At 45.4% G+C, this 27,161-nt stretch overlaps 2 protein-coding genes across 2 annotated transcripts in view; one reads left to right on the forward strand and one right to left on the reverse strand.

Annotated features, from left to right (window-relative positions):
- ANKDD1A (ankyrin repeat and death domain containing 1A) overlaps positions 1-670 on the reverse strand; it is a 78,179-nt gene extending 77,509 nt beyond the window's left edge. Inside the window, exon 1 of the mRNA XM_044283176.1 lies at positions 578-670. Within this exon, the coding sequence (XP_044139111.1) occupies positions 578-611 (34 nt within the window). The 5' untranslated portion in view covers positions 612-670. The remainder of the gene's footprint in view (positions 1-577) is intronic.
- Positions 671-4,962: 4,292 nt separating this feature from the next.
- On the forward strand, positions 4,963-26,781 carry LOC122925678 (protein kinase C delta type-like). Its single transcript, XM_044277025.1, has 7 exons — positions 4,963-5,371; positions 19,175-19,455; positions 20,680-20,771; positions 21,642-21,843; positions 22,892-23,020; positions 23,642-23,771; positions 26,729-26,781. The coding sequence occupies exons 1-7, from the start codon at positions 4,963-4,965 to the stop codon at positions 26,779-26,781; spliced, it is 1,296 nt and encodes a 431-aa protein (XP_044132960.1).
- The last annotated feature ends 380 nt before the right edge of the window (positions 26,782-27,161 follow it).

Below are 27,161 nucleotides of genomic sequence, written 5' to 3' on the forward strand. Positions count from 1 at the left end.
TATGGATTCCGCTACCACGGACCATAACGGAACTTGGAATCCATAACAGGATTCTTTGATAACCCGAACTTTGGACGCAGAACTTAAAACACAAGTTCGCTCAACACTAATTCTGAATCCTGGATCCTTTTCCATTAGAATGTAAACTGATCCGTTTTGGACTGACGAAACGATCCCAGAAAACGAAAACCTCTTTAATAAAAACCTAGAGTAAAAGAAAGGGAAGGAGTTTTTAAGAACAACCAATAAGATGCCAGCTCTTATTTCTTAGCTGCTGTCTGGAAGATGAAAGCCACGTCCTGATTGGCGGCCGTACTCCACTCTCCGTCTGATACAACAGCTGGCTGCCGGTGATCGTGCTGATCCGTGTGCCCCGGCATCGCTCTGCACCATCCTTCCTGGCTCAGCCCTTCCTTCCTGACACTGTTTCTGGGAATAGTTGGAACCCCTCTGGCTACGTACAGCACCGCTATAGACATCCCTGTGTCAGGGATAGATCAGCGAGCTCGGGCTCAGGTACTGATAATGCCAGGGCACCCCCTGCACCCATGCCCACCCGGCAGCAGCGCTCACTTACAGATCTCATCATCGCAGATCATCGCACTCTCCATTCCAGAGCCGCCTCAGCTCAGCCGCATCTCGCCGGGCAGCCTGCGCTCTCCAGGGGTTAGATGTACAAGTCAGTGCGCAGGAGCTGCCGGCCAGTGACGTCACGGGAGGGGCCCAATCAAGGGATGGGAATGAGGGAGGGGGCCGGGCGGAGAGACCGCTGTAGGTGACGCAGGCTCCGCCCTCTATAGTGAGGATGCTGCGCGGAGCAGACATACACAGACAGTCGCCAGCAGGGGGCGGTGTCAGCGGCTGCATTGGGCAGTGTGTGGGTCCAGCACATGGAGGCTGCTGGCGGCTCCTAGGAGACGTTCTCTAGGACTCTAGGTTACCTCTGGGCTATAAATATGGCCTTCAATGTGCTGCACATAAATACAGGAGAACGCCCATCATCCCCGGGTCAAAACTGACAGTCCTCCACTACCTACCCGGAAGGTAAATCTGCCCCAGGTCCTGAACAAGCAGGATCTGCCAAGGGCAGGGTGGTTCTCTGAAGTGCACTCTGACTGACACCCCCAGTTACTGCCATATACTTTACTCATACACTATATGGTGGCGCGCAGTCGGCCGGGATCTGCGAATCTTCAACTTGCAGACTGTAAAACACCGCTGTCACCGCCATATACAGCTTACATGGCTCTGTAGCACACCTACACACGATTCTAATGGTCGCTTTTTCTTTTGAATTGCACAAGCAGAAAAAATGCAGTTTAATCCATATGCAAATGAGCACTCGCAAGTGCCCAGGGGCGGCGTTCCCTGGGTAGGAGCCCAGGCTGCTCTGCCTTCTTTTTACTTTCTCCTGCCCAGCCTCTTCCTTTGCCCGCCCTCCTAGTCCCTGTGTCATCGCTAGGTCCGGCCAAGATCCCGGGGTTCTATATACCCCCCCACCCTACCGTGAAACAGATATTTGGATGGACATAACATACATTGCTATGAAATATACAGGAGAATACCGCTCTATACCTGTTACATCCAGTGACATCTCCTGTGATGTAGACTTTCCTCAGCGTCTTCATTCGGAGATAGGACCGTCATGACAGCGTCTCGTCCCTGCAAAGTTTCGCAGATTTTTTTTTTGATTTCTCACTTTACTATCATCTTCAGATAACAGACCTCCCCTCCCCACGTAGTGGCCATCAGTATAATGCCCCCTGTATAATTATAATATATAATGGCCCCCTCTGTATTATTATTATTATCACCACCTCTGTATTATAGTAATAATTATGGCCCCCTTCAGCCCCTCCAGCATACTGTCCCGTGTAAGATAAATCACTCCCCTGCCTTCAGCCCCCCCGAGCATACAGTCCCATGTAAAATTCATCACTCTCCCTTCAGCTCCTCCAGCATATAGTCCCATGTAAGATACAACCCCCAGAGGATGCCATCTGCCCATCTCTGCTGTCCATATACCAGGCCTACCAGTATTACCCCTTCATATACTGCCTGCCCGCCTGGTCACCCCACACCTTACAGTCTGAGTCACTTGTCTCCCTGAGTGTTAGGTGGGGTGACCAGGTGGTATATCAAGGGGTAATGCTGGTAGGCCTGGCATATGGACAGTAGAGATGGGCAGATGGCATCCTCTGGGCAGTACTGTCTCTCTGGCCATCCTTCACTAGCACCCTGACTGCCACTTGCTTGGCCTGGCTCTCATGGCACTTCACTGCCTGGTGCTTGGCTATCAGCACTGAGTAGAGTTCTTGCGATACTAAATTTTTTATTAGATTTCGATACCATAAAAAAGTATTGCGATACTCGATACCACGTGAAGAAAAATAAACCAAAAAAGCCATGTGCATTCTGCATTTTTTTTAAATGCTGAATCGCGCAGTTTTTAGTTTATTTTTTCGGTTCCTCTGTTCCAGCTTTCACCGCATAATTTTTTTTCTATTTTAATAGTTTGGACTTTTCGGACGTGGCGATATGTGATATGTTTATTTATTTATTGTTTATATATTTTATATGTAATTTATACTTAAAGGGATACTGACAAAACCAATAACCATAATTAGCTGTATATATCCATGCACAGGTCTTCTAATGTGCATTAAAAACATATAAGTATCCCCCTGTCCACATTATGAATACTGTGCATGCGCCCGGCACCCATAGCTTTTTTATTGGGCATGCGCCGGATCTCGGAAGGTCGGGGACAGCAGAAGCCGCCCAGCTAAGTGAATATTGATGAGCTGGGCGGCGCTTCAAAGCGGCGGTTGGGCTGATGCTGGCTGGGCGCAAGAGAAGCTGAAACCCCGCCCCTTGGGCAGAAAGAACAGCGATTAGTTCAGGTTATAAAATGTGAGTTTGCTGTATTCATAATGTGGACAGGGGGGATACTTATATGTTTGTAATGCACATTAGAAGACCTGTGCATGGATATGTACAGCTAATTATGGTTATTGGGCCCATCAGTGTCCCTTTAATATTTTGTTGGGGTTTTTTTAACTTTTTTTTTTCTTTTTTACTTTTTTTTTAATAACTATTTCCCCCCTTAGGGGCTAGAACATGGGATTTTTTTTTATGCCTTGTCCTATTCAGCCTGATAGATCTCTATCAGGGTGAATAGGACTTCACACTCTCCCTGCTGCCCTGTGCTTTGTGCACACAGCATCAGGGATGTTACCATGGCAGCCAGGGCTTCAGTAGCGTCCTGGCTGCCATGGTAACTGATCGGAGCCCCAGGATTACACTGCTGGAGTAAGGCCTCATGCACTCAACCATTATTTGGGTCCACATCCAAGCCGCCGTTTTGGCGGCTCGGATGCGTACCCATTCACTTCAATGGGGCCGCAAAAGATGCGGACAGCAGTCCGTGTGCTGTCCACATCCGTTGCTCCTGTCCCCGCTAAAAAAATTTAACATGTCCTATTCTTGTCCGCGCTTTGCGGACAAGAATAGGCATTTATATTAACAGCTGCCCGTTTCGTTCCACAAATTGCGGTAGGCACACAGGTGGCTTCCGTTTTTGCAGATCTGCGGTTTGCGGACCGCAAAAAACGGCACGGTCGTGTGCATGAGGCCTATACTTTTTGCCATGCAACTAATTGATTTTAACTATGAAGCTTTTGTTGCAGTCTGAAGCAATACTGTACATTGAGTTGCATTTGAAGAAAACCCATCACCGCTCCTGACACGTCTGGTTTAGTAACTACTTGCATTCCCCATGTGATAACAATTCTGGAGCATCTATTCTTATGACTCTATTCCCATTAGAAGTAATGAATGAATTGCTGGCAGCTTGCAGTGAAGGTCCAGATAGGTGTAACCAGTTGGGGGGGGGGGGGGGGGTCCTTGCATAGTTTGACTGTGGAAGCACTGATTGGATCGTGCAGGCCAGAAATCACACAACATAGAGTCACAAGAATAGATTTACCAGAATTGTTGTTACAAGGGAGATGCAAGTAGTGACTATACGTCAGGAGATGTGACAGGTCCTCCTTAATCTTGTGGACTGCAGCTGCCACTTGATAATTTCGTTGCCCCATCTGGGACATCAATGAAATATGTCTGATAGGAATTGGTCCCAGAGGTAGGACCTGCACCTATCTAGAAAACAGACCCTCCAAAGTGAGGGAGAGCATGCAAAGTGTGTTCGCCACCCATCACTAGGAGAGTTTAGAGAATAGCCGCTTTGCCATTTTCTGGACTCCCATAGCCGTGAATGAAGGGTGACCACACATGCCTGCTTCTCTCTGTTCACTCAGGTGTCCCATTCTAGAGAAAAGAGCGAGTCCTAGCAATATGCCATCAATGTTGTACATGGGAATACCTGTTTATGTAATAAGATTAGAAATGTGAATTTTTCTGCTTAGCCCCAGCCTAACTGGACACTGTTCTTGCTATTCCCCTGTCCATACCATTAGACTATATAGGGACACAACCCTTTGATGAGAAAGTTGAGTTTAGTTTTCAATTTCTTCACACATTTCCAGTAGGAATAACAGAGGAACGGCACAATGACAATGTTTATCATAAAGACAGAATCCTTTCATAAATAGGGCACACGTTTCTCCTGCCATCTTTATATGCAGATTATTGCTCCACCTTTGCAACAGATTTCATTTGATAAAAGTTTCCAATATGTTCCTTAAAGATCACAGTAAAATGGAAACTTATATTTATTCTATCAAATGTAATACATTTATTTTCAATAAATATTATGTTCAAAATAAGGATGGCAGAAATGGCTGAACGCTATTGGTCAGTTCCTGCTCACATCACAACCGTGTAACCAGGGCAACTGTGGTGCCCGCGTCTGAATGGTAGGTGGCAGTTGGAAGTGGCAGTTAGAGTTGACTGGCGACGGAGGACATACCTGTATCTGCTGACCGGACGGAAAGCGATACAATGGATTCGAAGGAAGAGGAGATTGTGAGGAAGAGAGGAGCGAAGAAAAGAAGAGGAATTCCTGACTCATCGGCTGATGAGCAGAAGGTGATGGAGAAAGAAGACGAGACTCTCATCAGGAGGAAAGGAGGGAAGAAGAGACGGACCATCCTGACCTCAGCAGATGAAGAGAAGGAGACACCCAAGAGGAGCAAGAAGAGGAAGAACAGAAGAACATCCGGCTCCTCCAAGAAGACGTCTCCTAAGGACCAGCTCATTCAAGTGAAAGAAGATGTGACTAAAGAGCCCAAATGTGCCAAGAAGAGAAAACTCATCCTCATCTCTTCAAAAGGAGCAAAGAAGTCCCTGATCAAGAAGAAGGACGACACCGTGAAGACAGAAGACCGGCAGGAGGACCAGAGAGTCTCAGGTAGATGCACACATACAGGAATACACAAGTTATACATCCTGGACACTTTGTTATAACTTTACATTAATCTGATCTGTAGCGCTGAGACCTGAGACAAGCAGAAGGAAGGGGATTCCACATTTACACCTGGGGGGTTATTAGGGGTGGGGGAGGGGTGCTAGCCGCCATGTATCCTGGGTGCTCAGTTTCTTGGGGGCGACAGCAAGCCATTCTGTCTTGGTCAGGGTGTTTAGATACAGGGCTGAGGCAGTGACGTGTGAATTAGGCCATACACAGTCCAATCTTAAGTATTTCATGTTATTACAGCAATTATTTCTAATCCCCCCAATAGTGTCCTGTATGAGTTGTCAGCAGAGCCTGTGCATAGACAGAATACAGGCTGTCATAAACAGCAGCCTATAGTGTGTACAGTACACACTGTAACAACCCTGCATGCACAGGAGTGATCCTGATAGAGCAATGTGCCCCTAATGGAAATGATTAGTAGTGGTCAGGAGCTCCAAGTCCATAGAAATGTACAAGGCCACATGCCGAGCCCATGTCTACCTCTCACTGACCTCCAAGGTGACTTCTAATATTCCTAATAATGTATTCTAGGAAGTGCATTACTCCTTGTGATACACCCTGTAGCTGCTGCAGAACTTCTTTCTTTAGGCCACTTTCACATGTCAAACCCAGGAACAAAAAGTACATAAGAAATGCAGAGGTTTCCATGATCCTTCCTCTCTGTGTAGGTTCCTCTCTGGGTTTAGAATCACAAATACTGACCCCAATATTGACCTTAATATGTAAGTGGGAAAGAGCCCCCAGTAATGGACTGGGAGAAGGTCTGCAGCATCTGAGCCGTGTAATGCTGTTCTGCAGCAGCTTTAAAAACTGTATTTATTTAGGTGGTTTGGGGTCTATATATATTATGGGGCGAGTATTTATTCTGGGGTTTGAATTCTGGGGTCAGGTCTGCAAGTTTTTGTTTTTATGGTGTTCACTGTAAAATGATGTTATCTGTATCCGGCCGGTCAATACAGTCATGGTGATACTAAATATATGTGTTTCCTACATGAGAGAAAAAAAATGGGAGTCCAGCTTCTTAAGATGATGAGCTTTATTTTACGCGGTTAAACTTTCCAAAACAAGACAGGGTACATGGTCTACGCATTTCGGACCACACAATCTAGGTCCTTACTCATGACCCAGGTTATGAATAAGGACCTGGATTGTGTGGTCCGAAATGCGTAGACCATGTACCCTGTCTTGGTTTTACCGCACAAAATAAAGCTCAAGTTCTTACAGCCGGGTCCAGGCTGTGTCCGCGCTTCTCAAGCTGCAGGTGAGAGCTGCTTTTGTCTCATTGGTTTCATCAATGTGTTTACTACATGTACAAAATAAAATATTCTAAAACCCAGAACTTTTGTATTTATTCGACAGACCGTTAATTTTTATTGGCACCAAACATACAACTTTTTGACCACTTTTTATTCCATTGTTTGGGAGGTAAAGTGACTAAAAAGCAGAAAATCTCGCATTGTGTATTTTTTTTAAATTTTTTCACTGTATGGGATATTTTAATAGGTTGGAAGATTACAGGCATGGTGATACCAGTTATGGATATATGGTTATTGTTTGCATTTTCATATGATAAATGTGAAAGCAGTTATTTTTTTTTATATATATTTTTTTAATATTATGAAACTTTTTATTAAACATTTGACACCCACTATGTATGGCTTCTGCCCTATACACTGCCTTGTGAAATGTGTCATATGGTATATGTATGTCACATGTCAGGAAGGGTTAAAGGGGTTGGTCCACCATTACTTGTCATATTCATTTATAGATCATAAATAATTAAGCACATTTGGCTCTTACATGCCATTAGAAAATAATCCAGTGAAGATTTATGATGATTAGGCTACTTTCACACTAGCGTTTTGGCTTTCCGTTTCTGAGATCCGTTCAGGGCTTTCAGAAGCGGTCCAGAACAGATCAGTTTTGCCCTAATGCATTCTGAATGGAAAAGGATCCGCTCAGAATGCATCAGTTTGCCTCCGATCAGTCACAATTCCGCTCTGGAGGCGGACACCAAAACGCTGCCTGCAGCGTTTTTCTGTCCGCCATGTGGTGCGGAGCAAGACGGATCCGTCCTGACACACAATGTAAGTCAATGGGGACGGATCCGTTTTCTCTGACACAATAGAAAACGGATCCGTTCCCCATTGACTTTCAATTGTGTTCGTGACGGATCGGTCATGGCTATTGAAGACATAATACAACCAGATCCGTTCATGACGGATGCATGCGGTTGTATTATGGTAGCGGAAGCATTTTTGCAGATTCATGATGGATCAGCAAAAAACGCTAATGTGAAAGTAGCCTTAGGCCTCATGCACACGGCCGTTGTGCGGCCGTTCCATGCATTGAGGACCACAATTGCGGTCCCCAATGCACGGGAAACATCCGTGCAGCAGGACGGACCCATTCAACTTGAATGGGTCCGGACCGGCCAAAAAAATGACATGTCATATTTATTTGCGGTGCGGAACAACGTAAAGAAACACCACGGAAGGATTCCGTAGTGCTTCTGGTGTTCCATTCCGTGACTCCGTTCCGCATCTCCGGAATTGCGGACCCATTCAAGTGAATGGGTCCGCATCTGTGATGCGTGGTGCACATGACCAGCCGCTCTGGATTGCCGATCCGCCGTTTGCAGGCTGCAATACGGCCAAGGCCGTCCAACGGCCATGTGCATGATGCCTTACTTACATAGTATAGCACCAACTGGTGTTCACAGTGTATAGCAACGTGCGCGTCCATCTACTGAGCTGATGGCTGCTGGTCACACATGCTCACTCTGCCCAGAGCCAGGTCTCTTCATAGTGATCCTGTGTTCATGGCAGAACAGCCGGTAGAAATAGCTTTCTGCATGGAAGAAGCCTTTTTATTAGCTCCTCTGCAGTGACCACAGGGAGGAAAGCCATGTCTGTCAGCTGCTCTGCAGTGAGCAGAGAGGAGCCCTGTGAAGAGACCCGGCTATGAGGGGAGTGACTGACCTGTGACCAGCAGCACCCAGCTCAGTAGGTGCACATTAAACACCAGGTGGCGCCGTACTCAGGACCGGTGCAAGGATTTTTGCCACCCTAGGCAAAAGCTAATTTGCCCCCTTGACTCCGCCCATTGACCCGCCCCTTTATATATCAATGATATTACACGCCTCAGCTGCTGCAGAAACTCTTTTGGAAGACGAATTGTGAGATAAATGTCCATCACTTATGAACAGACATAAAGCTAAAAGAGGTTCTGCAGCAGCTGAGCCATGCATTATGAGATGTAGAGGCAACATGACTTATAATACACACCTGCTCATCAATGATGGACATTTAGCTCCAAGGCTCTCTTCAAAAAGAGGTTCTGCAGCAGCTGAGCCATGCATTAGGAGGTTTCAGAGCTGTGCTGGGAATATAATTTATAATACATGCCTTAGCTGCTGCAGAACCCCTTTGAGCTCGACGTCTGTTCATGAGTGATGGATATTTAGCTCACAATTCGCCTTCCATAAGAGGTTCTGCGGCAGCTGATATCAGTCACATATGTAATGTCTCTGGAGGTTATATCAGTGCTGGAGCGATATAAGAGGAGTGGCTGATATCAGTCACATATGTAATGTCTCTGGAGGTTATATCAGTGCTGGAGCGATATAAGAGGAGTGGCTGATATCAGTCACATATGTAATGTCTCTGGAGGTTATATCAGTGCTGGAGCGATATAAGAGGAGCGGCTGATATCAGTCACATATGTAATGTCTCTGGAGGTTATATCAGTGCTGGAGCGATATAAGAGGAGCAGCTGATATCAGTCACATATGTAAATGTCTCTGGAGGTTATATCAGTACTGGAGCGATATAAGAGGAGCGGCTGATATCAGTCACATATGTAATGTCTCTGGAGGTTATATCAGTGCTGGAGCGATATAAGAGGAGCGGCTGATATCAGTCACATATGTAATGTCTCTGGAGGTTATATCAGTGCTGGAGCGATATAAGAGGAGCGGCTGATATCAGTCACATATGTAAATGTCTCTGGAGGTTATATCAGTACTGGAGCGATATAAGAGAAGCGGCTGATATCAGTCACATATGCAATGTCTCTGGAGGTTATATCAGTACTGGAGCGATATAAGAGGAGCGGCTGATATCAGTCACATACAGACGTGGACAAAATTGTTGGTACCCTTTGGTCAATGAAAGAAAAAGTCACAATGGTCACAGAAATAACTTTAATCTGACAAAAGTAATAATAAATTAAAATTCTATAAATGTTAACCAATGAAAGTCAGACATTGTTTTTCAACCATGCTTCAACAGAATTATGTAAAAAAATAAACTCATGAAACAGGCATGGACAAAAATGATGGTACCCCTAGAAAACACAGAACATAATGTGACCAAAGGGACATGTTAATTCAAGGTGTGTCCACTAATTAGCATCACAGGTGTCTACAACCTTGTAATCAGCCATTGGGCCTATATATATGGCTCCAGGTAATCACTGTGTTGTTTGGTGATATGGTGTGTACCACACTCGACATGGACCAGAGGAAGCAAAGGAAAGAGCTGTCTCAAGAGATCAGAAAGAAAATTATAGACAAGCATGTTAAAGGTAAAGGCTATAAGACCATCTCCAAGCAACTAGATGTTCCTGTGAGTACAGTTGCACATATTATTCATAAGTTTAAGATCCATGGGACTGTAGCCAACCTCCCTGGACGTGGCCGCAGGAGGAAAATTGATGACAAATCTAAGAGACGGATAATCCGAATGGTAACAAAAGAGCCTAGAAAGACTTCTAAAGAGATTCAAGGTGAACTTCATGCTCAAGGAACATCAGTGTCAGATCGCACCATCCGTCGTTGTTTGAGCCAAAGTGGACTACATGGGAGACGACCAAGGAGGACACCATTGTTGAAAACGAATCATAAAAAAGCAAGACTGGAATATGCCAAACTACATGTTGACAAGCCACAAAGCTTCTGGGAGAATGTCCTGTGGACAGATGAGACAAAAATCGAAGTTTTTGCCAAGGCACATCAGCTGTATGTTCACAGACGAAAAAATGAAGCATATCAAGAAAAGAACACTGTCCCTACTGTGAAACATGGAGGAGGCTCTGTTATGTTCTGGGGCTGCTTTGCTGCGTCTGGCACAGGGTGTCTTGAATCTGTGCAGGGTACAATGAAATCTCAAGACTATCAAGGAATTCTAGAGAGAAATGTACTAGCCAGTGTCAGAAAGCTTGGTCTCAGTCGCAGGTCATGGGTCTTGCAACAGGACAATGACCCAAAACACACTGCTAAAAACACCCAAGAATGGCTAAGAGGAAAAAATTGGACTATTCTAAAGTGGCCTTCTATGAGCCCTGACCTCAATCCTATTGAGCATCTTTGGAAGGAGCTGAAACATGCGGTCTGGAAAAGGCACCCTTCAAACCGGACACAACTGGAGCAGTTTGCTCATGAGGAGTGGGCCAAAATACCTGCTGAGAGGTGCAGATGTCTCATTGACAGTTACAGGAAGCGTTTGATTGCAGTGATTGCCTCAAAAGGTTGCGCAACAAAATATTAAGTTAGGGGTACCATCATTTTTGTCCATGCCTGTTTCATGAGTTTATTTTTTTACATAATTCTGTTGAAGCATGGTTGAAAAACAATGTCTGACTTTCATTGGTTAACATTTATAGAATTTTAATTTATTATTACTTTTGTCAGATTAAAGTTATTTCTGTGACCATTGTGACTTTTTCTTTCATTGACCAAAGGGTACCAACAATTTTGTCCACGTCTGTATGTAATGTCTCTGGAGGTTATATCAGTGCTGGAGCGATATAAGAGGAGCGGCTGATATCAGTCACATATGTAATGTCTCTGGAGGTTATATCAGTACTGGAGCGATATAAGAGAAGCGGCTGATATCAGTCACATATGTAAATGTCTCTGGAGGTTATATCAGTGCTGGAGCGATATAAAAGGAGCAGCTGATATCAGTCGCATATGTAAATGTCTCTGGAGGTTATATCAGTGCTGGAGCGATATAAGAGGAGCGGCTGATATCAGTCACATATGTAATGTCTCTGGAGGTTATATCAGTGCTGGAGCGATATAAGAGGAGCGGCTGATATCAGTCACATATGTAATGTCTCTGGAGGTTATATCAGTGCTGGAGCGATATAAGAGAAGCGGCTGATATCAGTCACATATGTAAATGTCTCTGGAGGTTATATCAGTGCTGGAGCGATATAAGAGGAGTGGCTGATATCAGTCACATATGTAAATGTCTCTGGAGGTTATATCAGTGCTGGAGCGAAATAAGAGGAGTGGCTGATATCAGTCACATATGTAATGTCTCTGGAGGTTATATCAGTGCTGGAGCGATATAAGAGGAGCGGCTGATATCAGTCACATATGTAAATGTCTCTGGAGGTTATATCAGTGCTGGAGCGATATAAGAGGAGCGGCTGATATCAGTCACATATGTAATGTCTCTGGAGGTTATATCAGTACTGGAGCGATATAAGAGGAGCGGCTGATATCAGTCACATATGTAAATGTCTCTGGAGGTTATATCAGTACTGGAGCGATATAAGAGGAGCGGCTGATATCAGTCACTTATGTAATGTCTCTGGAGGTTATATCAGTACTGGAGCGATATAAGAGGAGCGGCTGATATCAGTCACATATGTAAATGTCTCTTTAGGTTATATCAGTACTGGAGCGATATAAGAGAAGCGGCTGATATCAGTCACATATGTAAATGTCTCTGGAGGTTATATCAGTACTGGAGCGATATAAGAGGAGCGGCTGATATCAGTCACATATGTAAATGTCTCTGGAGGTTATATCAGTACTGGAGCGATATAAGAGGAGCGGCTGATATCAGTCACTTATGTAATGTCTCTGGAGGTTATATCAGTACTGGAGCGATATAAGAGGAGCGGCTGATATCAGTCACATATGTAATGTCTCTGGAGGTTATATCAGTACTGGAGCGATATAAGAGGAGCGGCTGATATCAGTCACTTATGTAATGTCTCTGGAGTTTATATCAGTACTGGAGCCATATAAGAGGAGCGGCTGATGTCAGTCACATATGTAAATGTCTCTGGAGGTTATATCAGTACTGGAGCGATATAAGAGAAGCGGCTGATATCAGTTACATATGTAAATGTCTCTGGAGGTTATATCAGTGCTGGAGCGATATAAGAGGAGTGGCTGATATCAGTCACATATGTAATGTCTCTGGAGGTTATATCAGTAATGGAGCGATATAAGAGGAGCGGCTGATATCAGTCACATATGTAATGTCTCTGGAGGTTATATCAGTGCTGGAGCGATATAAGAGGAGCGGCTGATATCAGTCACATATGTAATGTCTCTGGAGGTTATATCAGTGCTGGAGCGATATAAGAGGAGCGGCTGATATCAGTCACATATGTAATGTCTCTGGAGGTTATATCAGTGCTGGAGCGATATAAGAGGAGCAGCTGATATCAGTCACATATGTAATGTCTCTGGAGGTTATATCAGTGCTGGAGCGATATAAGAGGAGCGGCTGATATCAGTCACATATGTAAATGTCTCTTTAGGTTATATCAGTACTGGAGCGATATAAGAGGAGTGGCTGATATCAGTCACATATGTAATGTCTCTGGAGGTTATATCAGTGCTGGAGCGATATAAGAGGAGCGGCTGATATCAGTCACATATGTAAATGTCTCTTTAGGTTATATCAGTACTGGAGCGATATAAGAGAAGCGGCTGATATCAGTCACATATGTAAATGTCTCTGGAGGTTATATCATTGCGGGTGGATATAAGAGGAGCGGCTGATATCAGTCACATATGTAAATGTCTCTGGAGGTTATATCAGTGCTGGAGCGATATAAGAGGAGCGGCTGATATCAGTCACATATGATGCAATGTCTCTGGAGGTTATATCAGTGCTGGAGCGATATAAGAGGAGCGGCTGATATCAGTCACATATGATGCAATGTCTCTGGAGGTTACCGTATTTCTCGGCCCATAAGACGTACTTTTTCCCCCCAATGCTGACATTTTTACATTGCAGGCTGCAATGTATGAGTGAGCGGGGAGGGACTGGGAGGAGGAGCTGGGGGCAATTGCGGCAGGGCCGCTGTAGTCACTGTACTCCGGCCCCGCCACTCCAGTGCTGCACCATACAAATATAAAGTGTCTCATTCAATTAAAAGTGATTAAACATGCTCCCCCACTTTTAATATTACCGTACACCCTAACAGCTTCTGTAGAATGCAGGCAGGCCGGGCAGCAGCGTAACTCCCTGATGTCACGTGCCTGCGCCGCCTACTTTATGAATTAAGCAGGCGGCGCAGGCACGTGACGTCAGTGAGTGACGCACCGGCCGCCCCCGGCCTGCCTGCGTTGTACAGAAGCTGTTAGGGTCAGGCTCGGACTGGCCCACAGGGGTACAGGGGAATCCCCCGGTGGGCCCCTAAGCAAGGTGGGCCCCTAGTCTCCCACCCCCTGCACAAGTGGCACATAACACATTAGATTTACTTCACTACATACATATATTCAATGTACAATATACAGCACCTCAACCGTACAGTGGGCCCCCAAAATAAATTTTACTGGTGGGCCCTAGGTACCCCAGTCCGACACTGGTTAGGGTGTACAGTAATATTAGGAGTGAGGGGGCATGTTTAATCTCTTTTAATTGAATGAGACATTTTATGTTTGTATACTGCAGCACTGGAGCAGTGTGGGGGGCATCTGTGGATGGCACTGTTAAGGGGTGGAAGGTCTGTGGATGGCACTGTTATGGGGTGGGGGGTCTGTGGATGGCACATATATAACAGTGCCATCCACAGATCCCCCATAACAGTGCCAGCCACAGATCCCCCATAACAGTGCCAGCCACAGATCCCCCATAACAGTGTCCATCACAGATCACCCCATAACAGTGCGTCATCCACAGATCCCCCATAAGTGTGTTATCCACAGATCCTTTCCATTGGTGGTGCAATGGCCACAGCCTCTCCCCTCCTCTCCCCCTCTTGCCTCTCACCGGTGGCAGCACAGGGGGGAGAGACTGCTTCCTTCTCCCCTGTGCTGCTGAGGGAACATTGATCGCGTTCATAGCAGCGCGATCCATGTTAGCGATTAGTTATCTGCATATCGGCAAGGTTAGCTGCTGATACCGATAACTTTGAAAATCCTGAATATCGGCCAATAATATCGGTAAATCCGACAATCGGTCGATCCCTACCTGGGACCACTGCCGATCAGCTGTTTGAGAAAGCACCGGGGCTCCCGTGAGCCCTGTGCCCTTCTCTGTGATTTTTCTGGGCACGTTCATTGATCAAGTGGCCTAGGAGCAGCTCACCCCATATAAGTGAAAAGGGTTGAGCATGATACCAAGCACAGCCGCTATACAATGTACAGCGCTGTGCTTGGCGAGCTGTGAGGAGGACGGGGCATGCGCATTAATTACTGTGATGCCGTACCAGGAATGGACATCGCAGTGTGCATGCGCCGGCCAATGGACTAAGTGCGCAGGCACGGGATCTTGGCGAAAGAAGAAGTAAGAAGATGGGCGGGCAGAGGGAAAGACTGGGCGGGGGGAAGCGACATAAGGCAGAGCTGCCTGGGCACCTACGAGGTTGACGCCGCCCCTGGGCACTTGCGAGCCCTCATTTGCATATCCTGCTAAGATGATTTTTGCCAGTTTTATAAGTCCACGATTGCTTATAAAGGTAACATTTTTAGCAACTGTTATGCTGCTAGAAAGCTATGGGAAGGGTTAAAAATGTGAAACTGTGATGACAGACTCCCTTTAAAGAGAAACAATGTGATATAGTGCAGTGCACAATACTGTTCTGTTTAGCATACTGTTACTGTAGTGTGTGCTAAAATGCATACATTCATGTGTGCGAGACTGAAAAATGAACAATATCTCCAGCTCTAGGGTGGGCCCCCAAAATCAATTCCACTGGTGGGCCGTAGGCACCCCAGTCCGACACTGCCGCAGCGGTATCCTGAGTTGACGGCCAGTCTGGCAGGCAAAGGAAACACAACAATGGCTCCACACTGTGCACGGCAGCAGCAATCAGTGCAGTTGTCAGAAGCTGGCCGGCGAGGGGGGTGGGAGGAGGGTAAGGAAGGGGGGGGGAGTAATGAAAGTGGGCGGGGTCACCGCCCCCTGGAGGGAGGCGGGACTAGGGGTAAGGAGCGGGGCAGTGCCACTCTTCACAGGGCAGGAGGGGGGAGGCAGTTAGGAGTGGAATGTTCCTCTAGTGAGAGAGAAAGGAAGACCAGGAAGAGCGTGGTTTGTCATCAGTGGGCATCTCTGATTTCTCACGAAAGCCTTTAGTGTGGAATTGAGACTGTTGGCACCATCAGGAATGGGGAAGGGGTACTCCAACCCTACCTCTGGCCCCCGCATACCAACCCCATCTAAACCCCTTTAATAACGACACTGACACCGTTCAACTTTCAACCCTTTATTTTGTTGGGTGGTAATCGGCCACAGCTTTATTCAAACGGCAAACCGTAACTTTGAACCGTGCTCTCCGCCAGCCGCTGGTCTCCCAGCGGGCGGATTCGCCCATTTTTCTCCAACACCTTTAAGCTGTAATAACTTGCCGCCAGCTGTGACTTAAAAAAATTCCAACGAGACACAACGCCCATAAAAAACACTTCCCCTAACCACGTAGAAAACCCCACTCGAAAGAGGTCCCACACTACCAACTCACAAGGGAGGGAGGGAGGGCAAATCGCTTCCGCACCAAGAGGAAGAGGAGAGGCGGGACAGCGGCATATAAGCCCTCCTAGACGCCCGCCTCCTCTCCCAACCGGATCAGCAGATTAACCCCTAACTGCCCACACAAAACGGGTGCCAGTGGGAGAACCAGACTAAGGGGGATAAGAAAATAGGGGGGGGGGGGCCACCAGTCCCTGCCAACCCTCCCTAAGCTGTTGGGTGGCCACCAGGAGGCGTGGTCGCACTCGTTGAGGTAGGAGTGTTTCCAGTGTCATACGAAGGCGTGTTTCCAGTGTAAGTGTTGGGAATGTCGGGGGGGGGTGTCTGCTGAGTGTGGAGGGGGTGTGGTTTTGTCGGCAGCACGGCGAGGGGAGGAGGAAGGCACCACCTGCAGGAACCGCAAAGGGGGATGAGGTAGGAGAAGGAGCTGAAGGAGGGGAGAAAAAAGAATGGAGCTTGTGTGCGGCCTGGTGAGATTTAAGCTGCCGCCGAGCATCAGAGCTCGCCCTACACGGTGGCCTACTTTGCTTATGGGTGGCGCCGGCCCTGGCCGTACTGTACAATTAACTGGATTAATCAGCATTTAAATGGCACTTAGGCTTCCTTTTTTATCATCTATAAAATAATGACATGTAATTATGGGACAACCCTTTTACCCATTAAGGTAACAGCATGTACGTCATTTGTGTTAAGAAGATGTATTAAGCGAGCTCCATAGATGGCAGGTACTGGCTGTATGATACAGCAGGCTCTCACTGCCAGTAACCAGAATCAGTGATGATGCCGATCCATGTCATTTAACCCCTCAAATACTGCTGTCAATTGCAACCATGGCATCTTTGAGGATAGACAGATGTAGGGGCTCCGATCAGTTGCCATGACAGCCTAGGCCTGTGATGGCTAACCTCCAGCACTCCAGCTGTGGTAAAACTACAACTCCCAAGATATAAACTTGCTTGGCTGTTCTCAGAACTTCATAGAAATGAATGAAGCATGCTGGAAGTCGTAGTTTCACCATAGCTGGAGAGCCGGAGGTTAGCCATCACCGGCCTAGGACCTTGTGAAGGTTCCCAGGACTGTCATGGCTAGCTGCCTACAATCCAGTGCAGGTGGCCATGCCAGTACCATCTAAGTGCAGAACTGCAGCCATCCAACCTGCCATTGTACCTTCTCAGCCGGTGCCACAGAAGAATTGCACTAAAGCCTGCTGCTGCTGTATGTATCTCAAGTTCAACGTTGCACTTAGTAAAAAGAACGTTGTTACATTTTTAACTCTGGCCTCATTCTTCAGTACAATTACAACGGACCCCAAGAAGCGACGACCTGAGGTAGGACATTGTGACACACAGGCTCAGACTGGCCCACAGGGGTACAGGTGAATCCCCAGTGGGCCCCTGAGCAAGGCGGGCCCCTAGTCTCCCACCCCCTGCACAAGTGGCACAAAACACAGTAGACTTACTGCACTACTTACATATATTCAATGTACGGCACCTCAACCAGCCTATGCTTATATAAAAAACCTGATAGATTATTAAAGAAACTCCCGAAGTTTATTATTATAGACACGATCAGAGTTGAGAAGACTTCTAGGTATAGGGGAAAGCTACTAGTGTCCTCTTCTCCCCAGAACCTACCTTCTAAAAGCTGCTGCAGGGACCTCCATATTCAATCATCTGGTACCATCTTGCTGCTGTGTGAGCAGGTAATATTTGAATGTATCCGTACTGTGGGACCCCAAAATAAATTTTACTGGTTGGCCCTAGGCACTCCAGTCCGGCACTGGTGACACAGAACACCTCATCAGGGCCACTACCACTTCCATCCTCTACATTGGCTGCCAAGGAGGCTCGCTACATGCTCAAGACAGGGCCTAAATGTCAGACTCTGAAAATCCTGTAGACTGCAATAGTGTTCTATTACAGTCTATGGGACGAAGGATCAAAGTCCCTTAGGGGAAATAAAAACCACAGTGTAAAAAACATTTAAAAAAAACACAAAAATTTTAAAAATAAAAGCCCTCCTTAATTTTATACCAAGCTTGACCAATTACTCCCAAAATGTAATGACAATATGTACTAATAGTACATATTGTTATTCCCCCCATTCTCAATTTTATATTTAAAAATAAAGAAATAAACATAACAGGCATCGCTGCTTCACAAAATGTCTGAAGTATTAAAATATCAAACAAGGTGAATGTTGTAACAAGAAAAAATAAAAATACCCAATTTGCCATTTTGGGTCTTCTTGTTCACCCCTACACAATTGAATAAAGAGTGACCAAAAAGCTACAAATAAATCAGCAAAAAAACAAGCCCTCATGCAGCTTTGAAGTATTATAAAGTTGTGGGTGCCAGAAAATGTTGATGCAAAGAAATGTTTCTGTTTTTATAATGAAAGCCGTAATGTAAACTGCTTGTATCCAGGGGTTATGACCACCCTGCAATCCCTCAGAGGTGGCCATGCTTGTACACTATAGGAAAAGGTGACGGCCTTTCTGGTGGCTAGGACTGTAGGAGTGTGCATAGGCCAGGACTTTTTCCATTAGTGTGCAAGCACAACCACCACTGCTGGATTGTAGGGTGGTCGTAATCCCTGGATATGAGCATTGTATAATGTGATGGAAAAATGAAGCAAGCCAGCAAAGGAGGCAATATGGACAATCACAATACATTAGTAAGTGCCCTGTATTAACTTTCTCTACATGATAAATGTAAATTCATTTAGGGGGTCTGTTCTCTGCATTTATTTTGGAGTCTGCTGAGTCTGTATTTATCTAGGGGTGCTGGATGCTATTAAAAATAATAATATAGTCCCCCACCTGTCGCCATTCCAAGTCTATGGGACTGCTGGAGATAGCCCAGCTCTGTGTTTGCCAATGCAGATTCATTACTGTTGTCAACAATGGTCTATGAGAGTAACAGAAAAGGCCAAGACAATCAATGTGGTATTAATGCCTCAGATGAGAATATGCCTTTAATTGTCTTCTCATGTTTTTCTATTATTTCCCCCCCAGTCGAGGACAGTGGTGTTCGGCCAACCTGCTCTAGAAGCACAATCTCCGAGAACATCAGGGAGACACTAATATTCCATCGTGTGCTCGGGCAGGGAAGTTATGGAAAGGTCGTCTTGGCTGAGGATACTTCTAACCATCAGAAGTATGCTGTTAAGATCATCAGCAAAAGAGACATGCTTGCCGACTGTGATGAGGCGGATGTGTTGGTGGAGCACCGCGTGTTACAGCTGGCATCTGGGAGCCCCTTCCTTGTCCACGCGGCCTTTGCATTTCAGACCAAGGTACACTACTGACAACTTCACTTTTGACCAATTCCTTATTTAAAACTCCATTAAAACCTATACGGCTGTGTGCTCCCTACTTTATGGAGCGTACCCATTGACTTCAAAGGGTCCACGATCTGCCAGATGTGGCTAAAGAGGGGACGTTTCCTATCTTTTGGGGCACGGCTGCATGGATTCAGAAGCACGTGGAAGGACCCGTGTCCGTGTTTCGCAGATCCGCAGTTTGGGATCTGGAAAAAAGAAAATGGTCATGAGAATGGGGCCTAATGAAAAAAATGTTCCATTGGAATCCAAAAATATAGTACTTTTCTTTTTTCTTCAAGTCCTCACAGTTTGTGAGGATCTTTTACTTGCAGTTATTTGATAAGATCCTTCATTGTTTCTCCTCTCCATGTCATGGTTAAATGGACACTCGGATCATTAAATGGACACTCGGATCATACAGTTCTGTATCTAGAAAAGATCTGTGTCTAGTAAAGTGCTGAGCACCGTGTCTCCATCACAGGACCAGGACAGAGTTATAGCAGCTACAGGAAAGCAATGAAGGTTTCTTTTGATAACTGCAAGCAGAGATCATAATAACTGACAACCTGATACAGAAAGATTGTAAAACTGTATAATGTTTCACTATATACAAAGAAAAACCCGTTACTTAAAGGGGTTGTCCGGGTTCAGAGCTAAACCCGGACATACCCTTATTTTCACCCCGGCAGCCCCCCTAAGGCTAGCATCGGAGCATCTCATGCTCCGATGCGCTCCCTTGCCCTGCGCTAAATTGCACAGGGCAAGCGATCTTTTATTTACAATAACACACTGCCAGGCGGAAATTTCCGCCGGTCAGTTTGTTCGGTGACATCAGCGGCTCTGATGGGCGGGCTTTAGAGCTGCCCTAGCTGTTTTACTGGCTAGTGCAGCGCTAAATCCCTCCCATCAGTGCTGATGACATCACCGGGCTTACTGGCAGCCCCATGGAGAGCCCCGATACGTCACCGGATCTCCAAAAAATGCCTTTGCCCTGCGCGATTTAGCATGAACTTCTCCGATGCTCCTGTTAGGGGGGCTGCCGGGGTGAAAATGGGGATATGTCCGGGTTCAGCTCTGAACCCAGACAACCCCTTTAATGAAACTGGAATATCCCTTCAAAAATTACAGAAGCCACTACAATATTCTGTACAGTAAATGTGATCTGATGGTTCAGTAATGGCGTCTTCTATGTCACAGATGCTTTTTCTACTTGGGCTGGAATACATGAGCTGCGGGGACTTTGATCAATTGCTGAGGATAAAGGGGCGGCTTGACATCCCCAGTGCAAGGTAAGTCTGAATACAAAACCTCAGAAGATGCCATGAAATATTAGATACAGCGTCCTGCCTCGTGTAAATCACACTGATGAGATCTGCTCCCCCGTTTCTTCTCTACCGAAGAAGGATTAAAGAAATGTTCCTCAGGAAATGTTAGGGAATGTTTCCCCTCTTCCTTGGGCTGTGATCCCCCATCTGATATTAAAAGACATACAGGAGAACAGATCTCCCCTGTGTGATGTGAAGAAGCCTTAGTCACATTCCCAGGTATTAAAGGGGTTCTCCGGGAATGGTCAATGGTCACAAGCAACCTGTCCAAGAATGTGACTAGAACTGGTTTCCTCCAATAGCAGAGCTGCTTAAGGCCTCTTGCACATGACCGTATGGCTTTTTCAGTATTTTATGGTCCACAAAAATGGATCTGCAAAAAATACGGATGCCGTCCGTATGAATTCCGTTTTTTGCGGAATGGAACAGCTGGCCCCTGATAGAACAGTACTATCCTTGTCTGTTATGCGGACAATAATAGGACATGTTCTATCTTTAAACGAAACGGAAAAATGGAAATATGGAAACTGAAGGCATACGGAGTACCTTCCGTTTTTTTTGAGGATCCAATGAAATGAATGGTTCCATATACGGTCCGTATACGGAACGCAAAAAAACGGAACGTAAACAGAAAAAGGAAATGTTTGTGTGCAAGAGGCCTAATGGTGTGAGGGATGTTAAGCCACCATGCAGCCCTGGCAATAAGAAATTGCCTACTCAGATGACAGTGATAAGATATATATATTTTGACTCTTATTCCAGTGACTGGTAAGAATGTCTAACAGTCTTCTGTGCTATCCTCGCATTATATTCATTTACTTACTTTTCTGACAGATTCTATGCCGCTGAGCTCGTGTGTGGAATCCAATTTCTCCATTCGAAGGGAATCATCCACAGAGACCTCAAGCCCGAGAACATCCTGGTGGCTGAGACGGGCCATATTAAGATCACGGATTTCGGTCTCGCACTTGACAACATGCTTGGAGACCGCACAGCCACCGAATATGCTGGGACAAAGGGCTATGTGGCTCCTGAGGTGAGAAAAAAAGGGAGTTTCCTCATTTCCACCATTCCATTTGTATTAAAGGGGTTTTCCAGGTTTGGAATATTGGTCGCATATCCTCAGGATCGGCCATCAACCTGAAACTGGTGGACGTTCGACTCCTGGCACCCCCCACCTATTACCTGTTTGAAGGGTCCACATTGATGACGTGAGCTCTACAGCCTCCTCATTGATTACTGCACACCATCTACCTGATGTCGGCTACTGCAGCTTCTTCTCATTGACGTGAACGGGACAAGGCTGCAATAACCTGCAGGTAGCGCCCGGCCCTTCATACAGCTGATTGGTGGGGATGTTGAGAGTCAGACCCCAACTGATCTGATACTGATGGCCTATTCTGAAGAAAGATAATGAATACTCTGAACCTAGAAATCCCTTGAATGATGATAATTCTTCTTCTTATTGATCATTTATTTTCTCATAATTATGTATTGATGAATGCCTCCTCTTAACCCATTCTGGACCAGACCAACTTTGGAAATGATGGTTTCTGTATTTCTCTTCCTTGCCTTTTTACGAACACAGGGGAAGATATATCAAGACTGGCGCTATTTGCACCAGTCTTAGTATCCCCTGCGTTACTCCTGCAGTCTATTGTACTATTAATGGAATACGTCTGTACTGCAAATAGTTATTTTTCATCCATCCTTCTACAGAGTGTACAAAGTGTAATACTTGAGGTAACTTGGCAGTAGAATGCACCTGTTCCAATGAATGAACCACCATGTAGCATTTGGTCACACTGAGCCTGTAGGAGTGAGTTTCCCTCTGTCACCTTCATATGAAAGCCATTTATCAGAAACATAAGGGCTACAAGGCAACGTCTGTCCCTACAGCAGCAGATGACTTTGTGGTTACAGTTTATCTGCAGCTGGATGGAGGCAGAACATCTTGTCCTCATTCAGCTAAACACCTTGTGTGACCCAATACTACGCTATGCCAGCAATGGCCACAGCCTGAGCACCTACAGTGCGGGTTTATAGTATAAGCCATGTAGTCACTCTTCTCTCCTTTCTGGCAGATGCTGGCTAAGAAGGAGTATGGCGTCGGAGTGGACTGGTATTCATTTGGTGTCATCTTAAAAGAAATGATCACCAGTCAGCGCACTTACCATCCTGCACGCTCCGGCGCTAAAGACATCATTAAAAAGGTCAGTATGTTCCTACATGACACTACTGTATTGTATACAATGTTACATGACAACCTGTGATAGGAGACATCTCCCCCTACAATGCCCCATAGTGCACCATGATCTCCTTCACTAATACTCACCACTGTAGTGTTCAGGAGGGGTCGCCCCTCAGAGGTGCTGCTAGCAGGATAGCAATACACAACCAGCACTTCTGTAGTATACAAGGTGACAATACTGGTCTCCACCAGAGAGGATGCTGAGTAGGATGCTGGAGCCACAACTTCTCCAGCACAGTCTCAGCAATAGAACAATGTCTCCCAAAAGTCCCAAGGACTGCCCTGGAGCCAGGTTACATAGGAGCAGCATAAGCTACCTTTTTACCAGCATGGAGGCAAACATTATAGTCGTTCTCCAGTGGTGACATCGGGCCTAATGGATAATTGGAATAAGAGTTTCCCTTTAAAGTTATAATCTGGTAGTTAATGTTCTGAGGACTTGTCTACACACTTAGTCCACCCCTTTGATTGTGGATATTGTTTCCCAGCTAGCCTCTGAAAATGTAAGATGTGGAGTCTGATTAGTCCTTGTGCTTAAATGTCTTTACAGTCACTAAGTTATAATTACATTCCTCATTTTCAGCTCCTCCAGAGAGATCCTGCCAAGCGCTTAGGAGTCCACGGGAACATCCGAGGCCATCATTTCTTCCAGCATATTGACTGGGTCTCAGTGGAAGCCCTTCGGATGACTCCACCACACATCCCTGTAGTAAGTAAATGAAGAGAAGCTCTACCCTGGTCTAGATACACTTTATATACTATATATGATTCTCAATGTCAGGGGTTCCTCCATGATTTTAAAATATTCTTTATGCAGCTTTTAAAGGGGTTCTCAGTCTCAAGGTGATATCTTCTGTGCAGATTTCATAGTAGGGTTTATATATGCCCTAGAGAGGGACCAGAAGGGAAAGTTGCTCAGGCAGATCTGACACCTCCAAGTACTTATTCTATTCATTCTGATTTCACTAGTCAATGCCTTTGAAGAAGACATGATTGTAATTATAACAAATACTTGTTGAATGGAGCTGGTCGGAGGCAGACCTCTGTAAGGAGTGTAGGCTACTACCCTAATATGGCATTTAAGATGCTTTATACTCCTCTAGAAACACTATATCTTATTATAAGGTGATCATATTATATGCCATAATATGCATCTGTGACAGCTTGTGATGATGATATCCTTACTTTCATCAATTTTTCTGCTTATAGCCATCTACACCTCAACGCCGTGCCAGGCAATTCAACCCGGGCACAATAGAGGCAGCAGCGGCCAAGAAGGGACCTTTACCATCTAAACATCAGGCCATTTTCAGAGGGTTTTCATTTGTCACCTGGTAAACCCTCCACCAGCTCTAATGTCATCAGAGCAAGATGTCCTCCTGAGCTCCTGCAGAAGATCGATGGAGGGACAGAAGAACGGACCCAGGTATATAGCTGAAAATAAGTGGTGTTCCTATGTAGTTGTATGAGTCAAGATTTAAGGTGCTCCAAATATAAAGCTTCAATTTTATGACTATTAGGCCTCACGCACACAACTGTATGTGTTTTGTGGTCCACAAACCATGGATGCCCGAAACATGGATATCGGATGTATGTGTCCTGCATTTTTCTGTTCTGCACGTCCCGCCCTACTTTAAAAATGCCTATTATTGCAAAATGGACAAGAATAGGACATTATTATTTTATTTTTTGTGAAATTGAGACTGACTGATGACAGACTTGTATTTAAGGCCCCATAGAAATGAATGGGTCGACATGCAGTCTGCAAATAATGCAGATCGAATGTAGACAAAAAATATGGTTGTTTGCATGATGCCTTAAATGATTGTGTAAAATCCCTCATCTTCACATGTAGCGCTCAGTCTCTATATATTATACCACATCTTGTGGTATTTGTATTGATTCATCCTGTCATATCCTACAGTGTGAAGACCATGAAGAACTATGACAACAGGACCTGCGATTGGCACTGGGCTGAAGAGAAATAACATCTGGAAGACACTTGATGAGAGAGGACACTGGTCCTGGAGCTCACAGATCAACGCTGGATGACTGTGGGTATGAATACGGGCATTTGATCCAGGGACTATATTCCCACTGCCATATTTGCAGTCAGGAAGGAGTGTTTTTCCCCTTAGATCAGGACAGATTGGCAAATGTCATAAAGGGTTTTTTTCTCACCTTCCTGTGGATCAACACAGTTGCCCTTCCCCCATTCAGCCATTCCCCTAATCAAAAGTACAATTCGGACAACCTTTTGTGGACAGATTATTTAGTAATTGATTCAGGGACTAATCTGACTGCCATGCGTGGAGTCGGGAAGGAATTTTTCCTCATGTGAAGCTGATGGCTGAGGCTCAGTGAGGTTTTTTCGCCTTCCTCTGGATTAATAATATCTGATCCAGGGAAATAGTCTGACTGCCCTAAGCGGAGTCGGGAAGGAATTTTTCCCCCTACAGGGGGTTTTTTCGCCTTCCCCTGAATCAATAAAAGTCAATGGATCTAACATATCCTTGACTTTGATTTGGAGTTTACACCAAATCATCTGTCCCATCATTAATAACATTATAAATGAAATAAAATTCTCTATTCCCCCCTATATTTGTTGTGTGCCTGGTTTTATTCCCACTGACGAGCCATGTGCTGCTCAGGGCTGTATTTCACGGGTCTTACTTTGTGTAAGTAAAAAGAGAACATAAGAGTTCATGGTGAAGAAGAATAACATCCATACAGAATTATCTATCTCTTCATAATGGAGACACAAGATCAAAGTGGAAGATCTTCATCAATTATTCCTGCCTTCCAAACATGGAGAGTAAATATCAGAGCCGCTATCTAGAACACACTAGCGTTGTTAGGGTCTCAAAAGATCCGGGGCCCAAGCTCAAATGCATACGGCCCAATTCTCTAAGTCGACTCTCTCCACCCCCCTCCCCACACAGTCAATAGGGGTGTTGAGGTCAACAGCCTCGGGTCCTACGTCTCTTTGGGGCCCATTGTGCCCACATGTTCTTGCAAACAATCAGAAAGGGGATAGAGAACTCACTGCGTTGTGCGCACAGACCAAGCCAAGACCAGGCAGTGAGGAGGAGTCCATCCAATGAAAGCATGGCTAACTTTCCTGCCTGCTGCTCTGCTGTGCAAGGCCTGTCACTCCCAGAGCAGCAAGGCGCACAGTGCTCAGCCGGGAAGACAGCATAACAACCAGTCAGCCACAGAGACAGAGGAGGCTGAAACTACGCTTGCTTGCTCATGCAGAACATGTGAGCACACGTCCAGGCCCCCCGGCCCCCTTCCTAGCTGGTGGGATTCAGCAATGACAGATACAAGAATACTAGCTAAGGCCATGTTCACATCTGTGTTGCACTTTCCATTCTTCAGATTTTTCTGACAAATATTTTTTTTAAAAGTGTCCGTTTTATGACCTTTTGTTTGAACGTGTGCTTTAGTGCATCCATTATGCTCCATCATCATGTACATGCTATTTATGGCGGAAGAAAAAGTCCTGTCTGCAGGACTTTTCTTTCCGTCAAAAATAATGGAAGCATGACAGAATGGAGCTTTCTTTTTTATATAAATGAAGGACACATACAAACAGAATATGTTCCGTTTGCATCTGTCAATTGTTAGGTCCCTTTTCCCCCTCTTTTTTTTTTTATTCTTCTGACAGACCAGAAGAAAGAAAAGCTCAATGCAGATGTGAACAAGGCCTTAAGTGATTAAGTGATCCCATTAGGTAACTCTGCACAATTCCCATTAAATACTGTGGAGTATGTCATCTGGGTCTAAGGGTGGCTGCAGACAATGTGGATTACGCTAGTTTTTTCTGCGCAGATTTTGTGCAGAAAAACCACAATGTAATACAGTACAAGCAAAGTGAATGAGATCTGACAAAACTCCTTTACCCTTCACTTTTTTTTAGGGGAAAACCACTCGACAGAAGGTGTGGAATTGTATGAGCAATTGACATGCAGGTCAATTTCCACACCTAGTTTTCCCCATAGACTTCAATGGAGTTATTAATATAAACAGAACAAATGCACGAAAATCCACAACAAAAAAAATGCATAAAAACACACAAAAAAACCCACCAAAAATACTAT

Source organism: Bufo gargarizans, chromosome 2, assembly GCF_014858855.1.
Source record: "Bufo gargarizans isolate SCDJY-AF-19 chromosome 2, ASM1485885v1, whole genome shotgun sequence".
Lineage (NCBI taxonomy): Eukaryota > Metazoa > Chordata > Amphibia > Anura > Bufonidae > Bufo > Bufo gargarizans.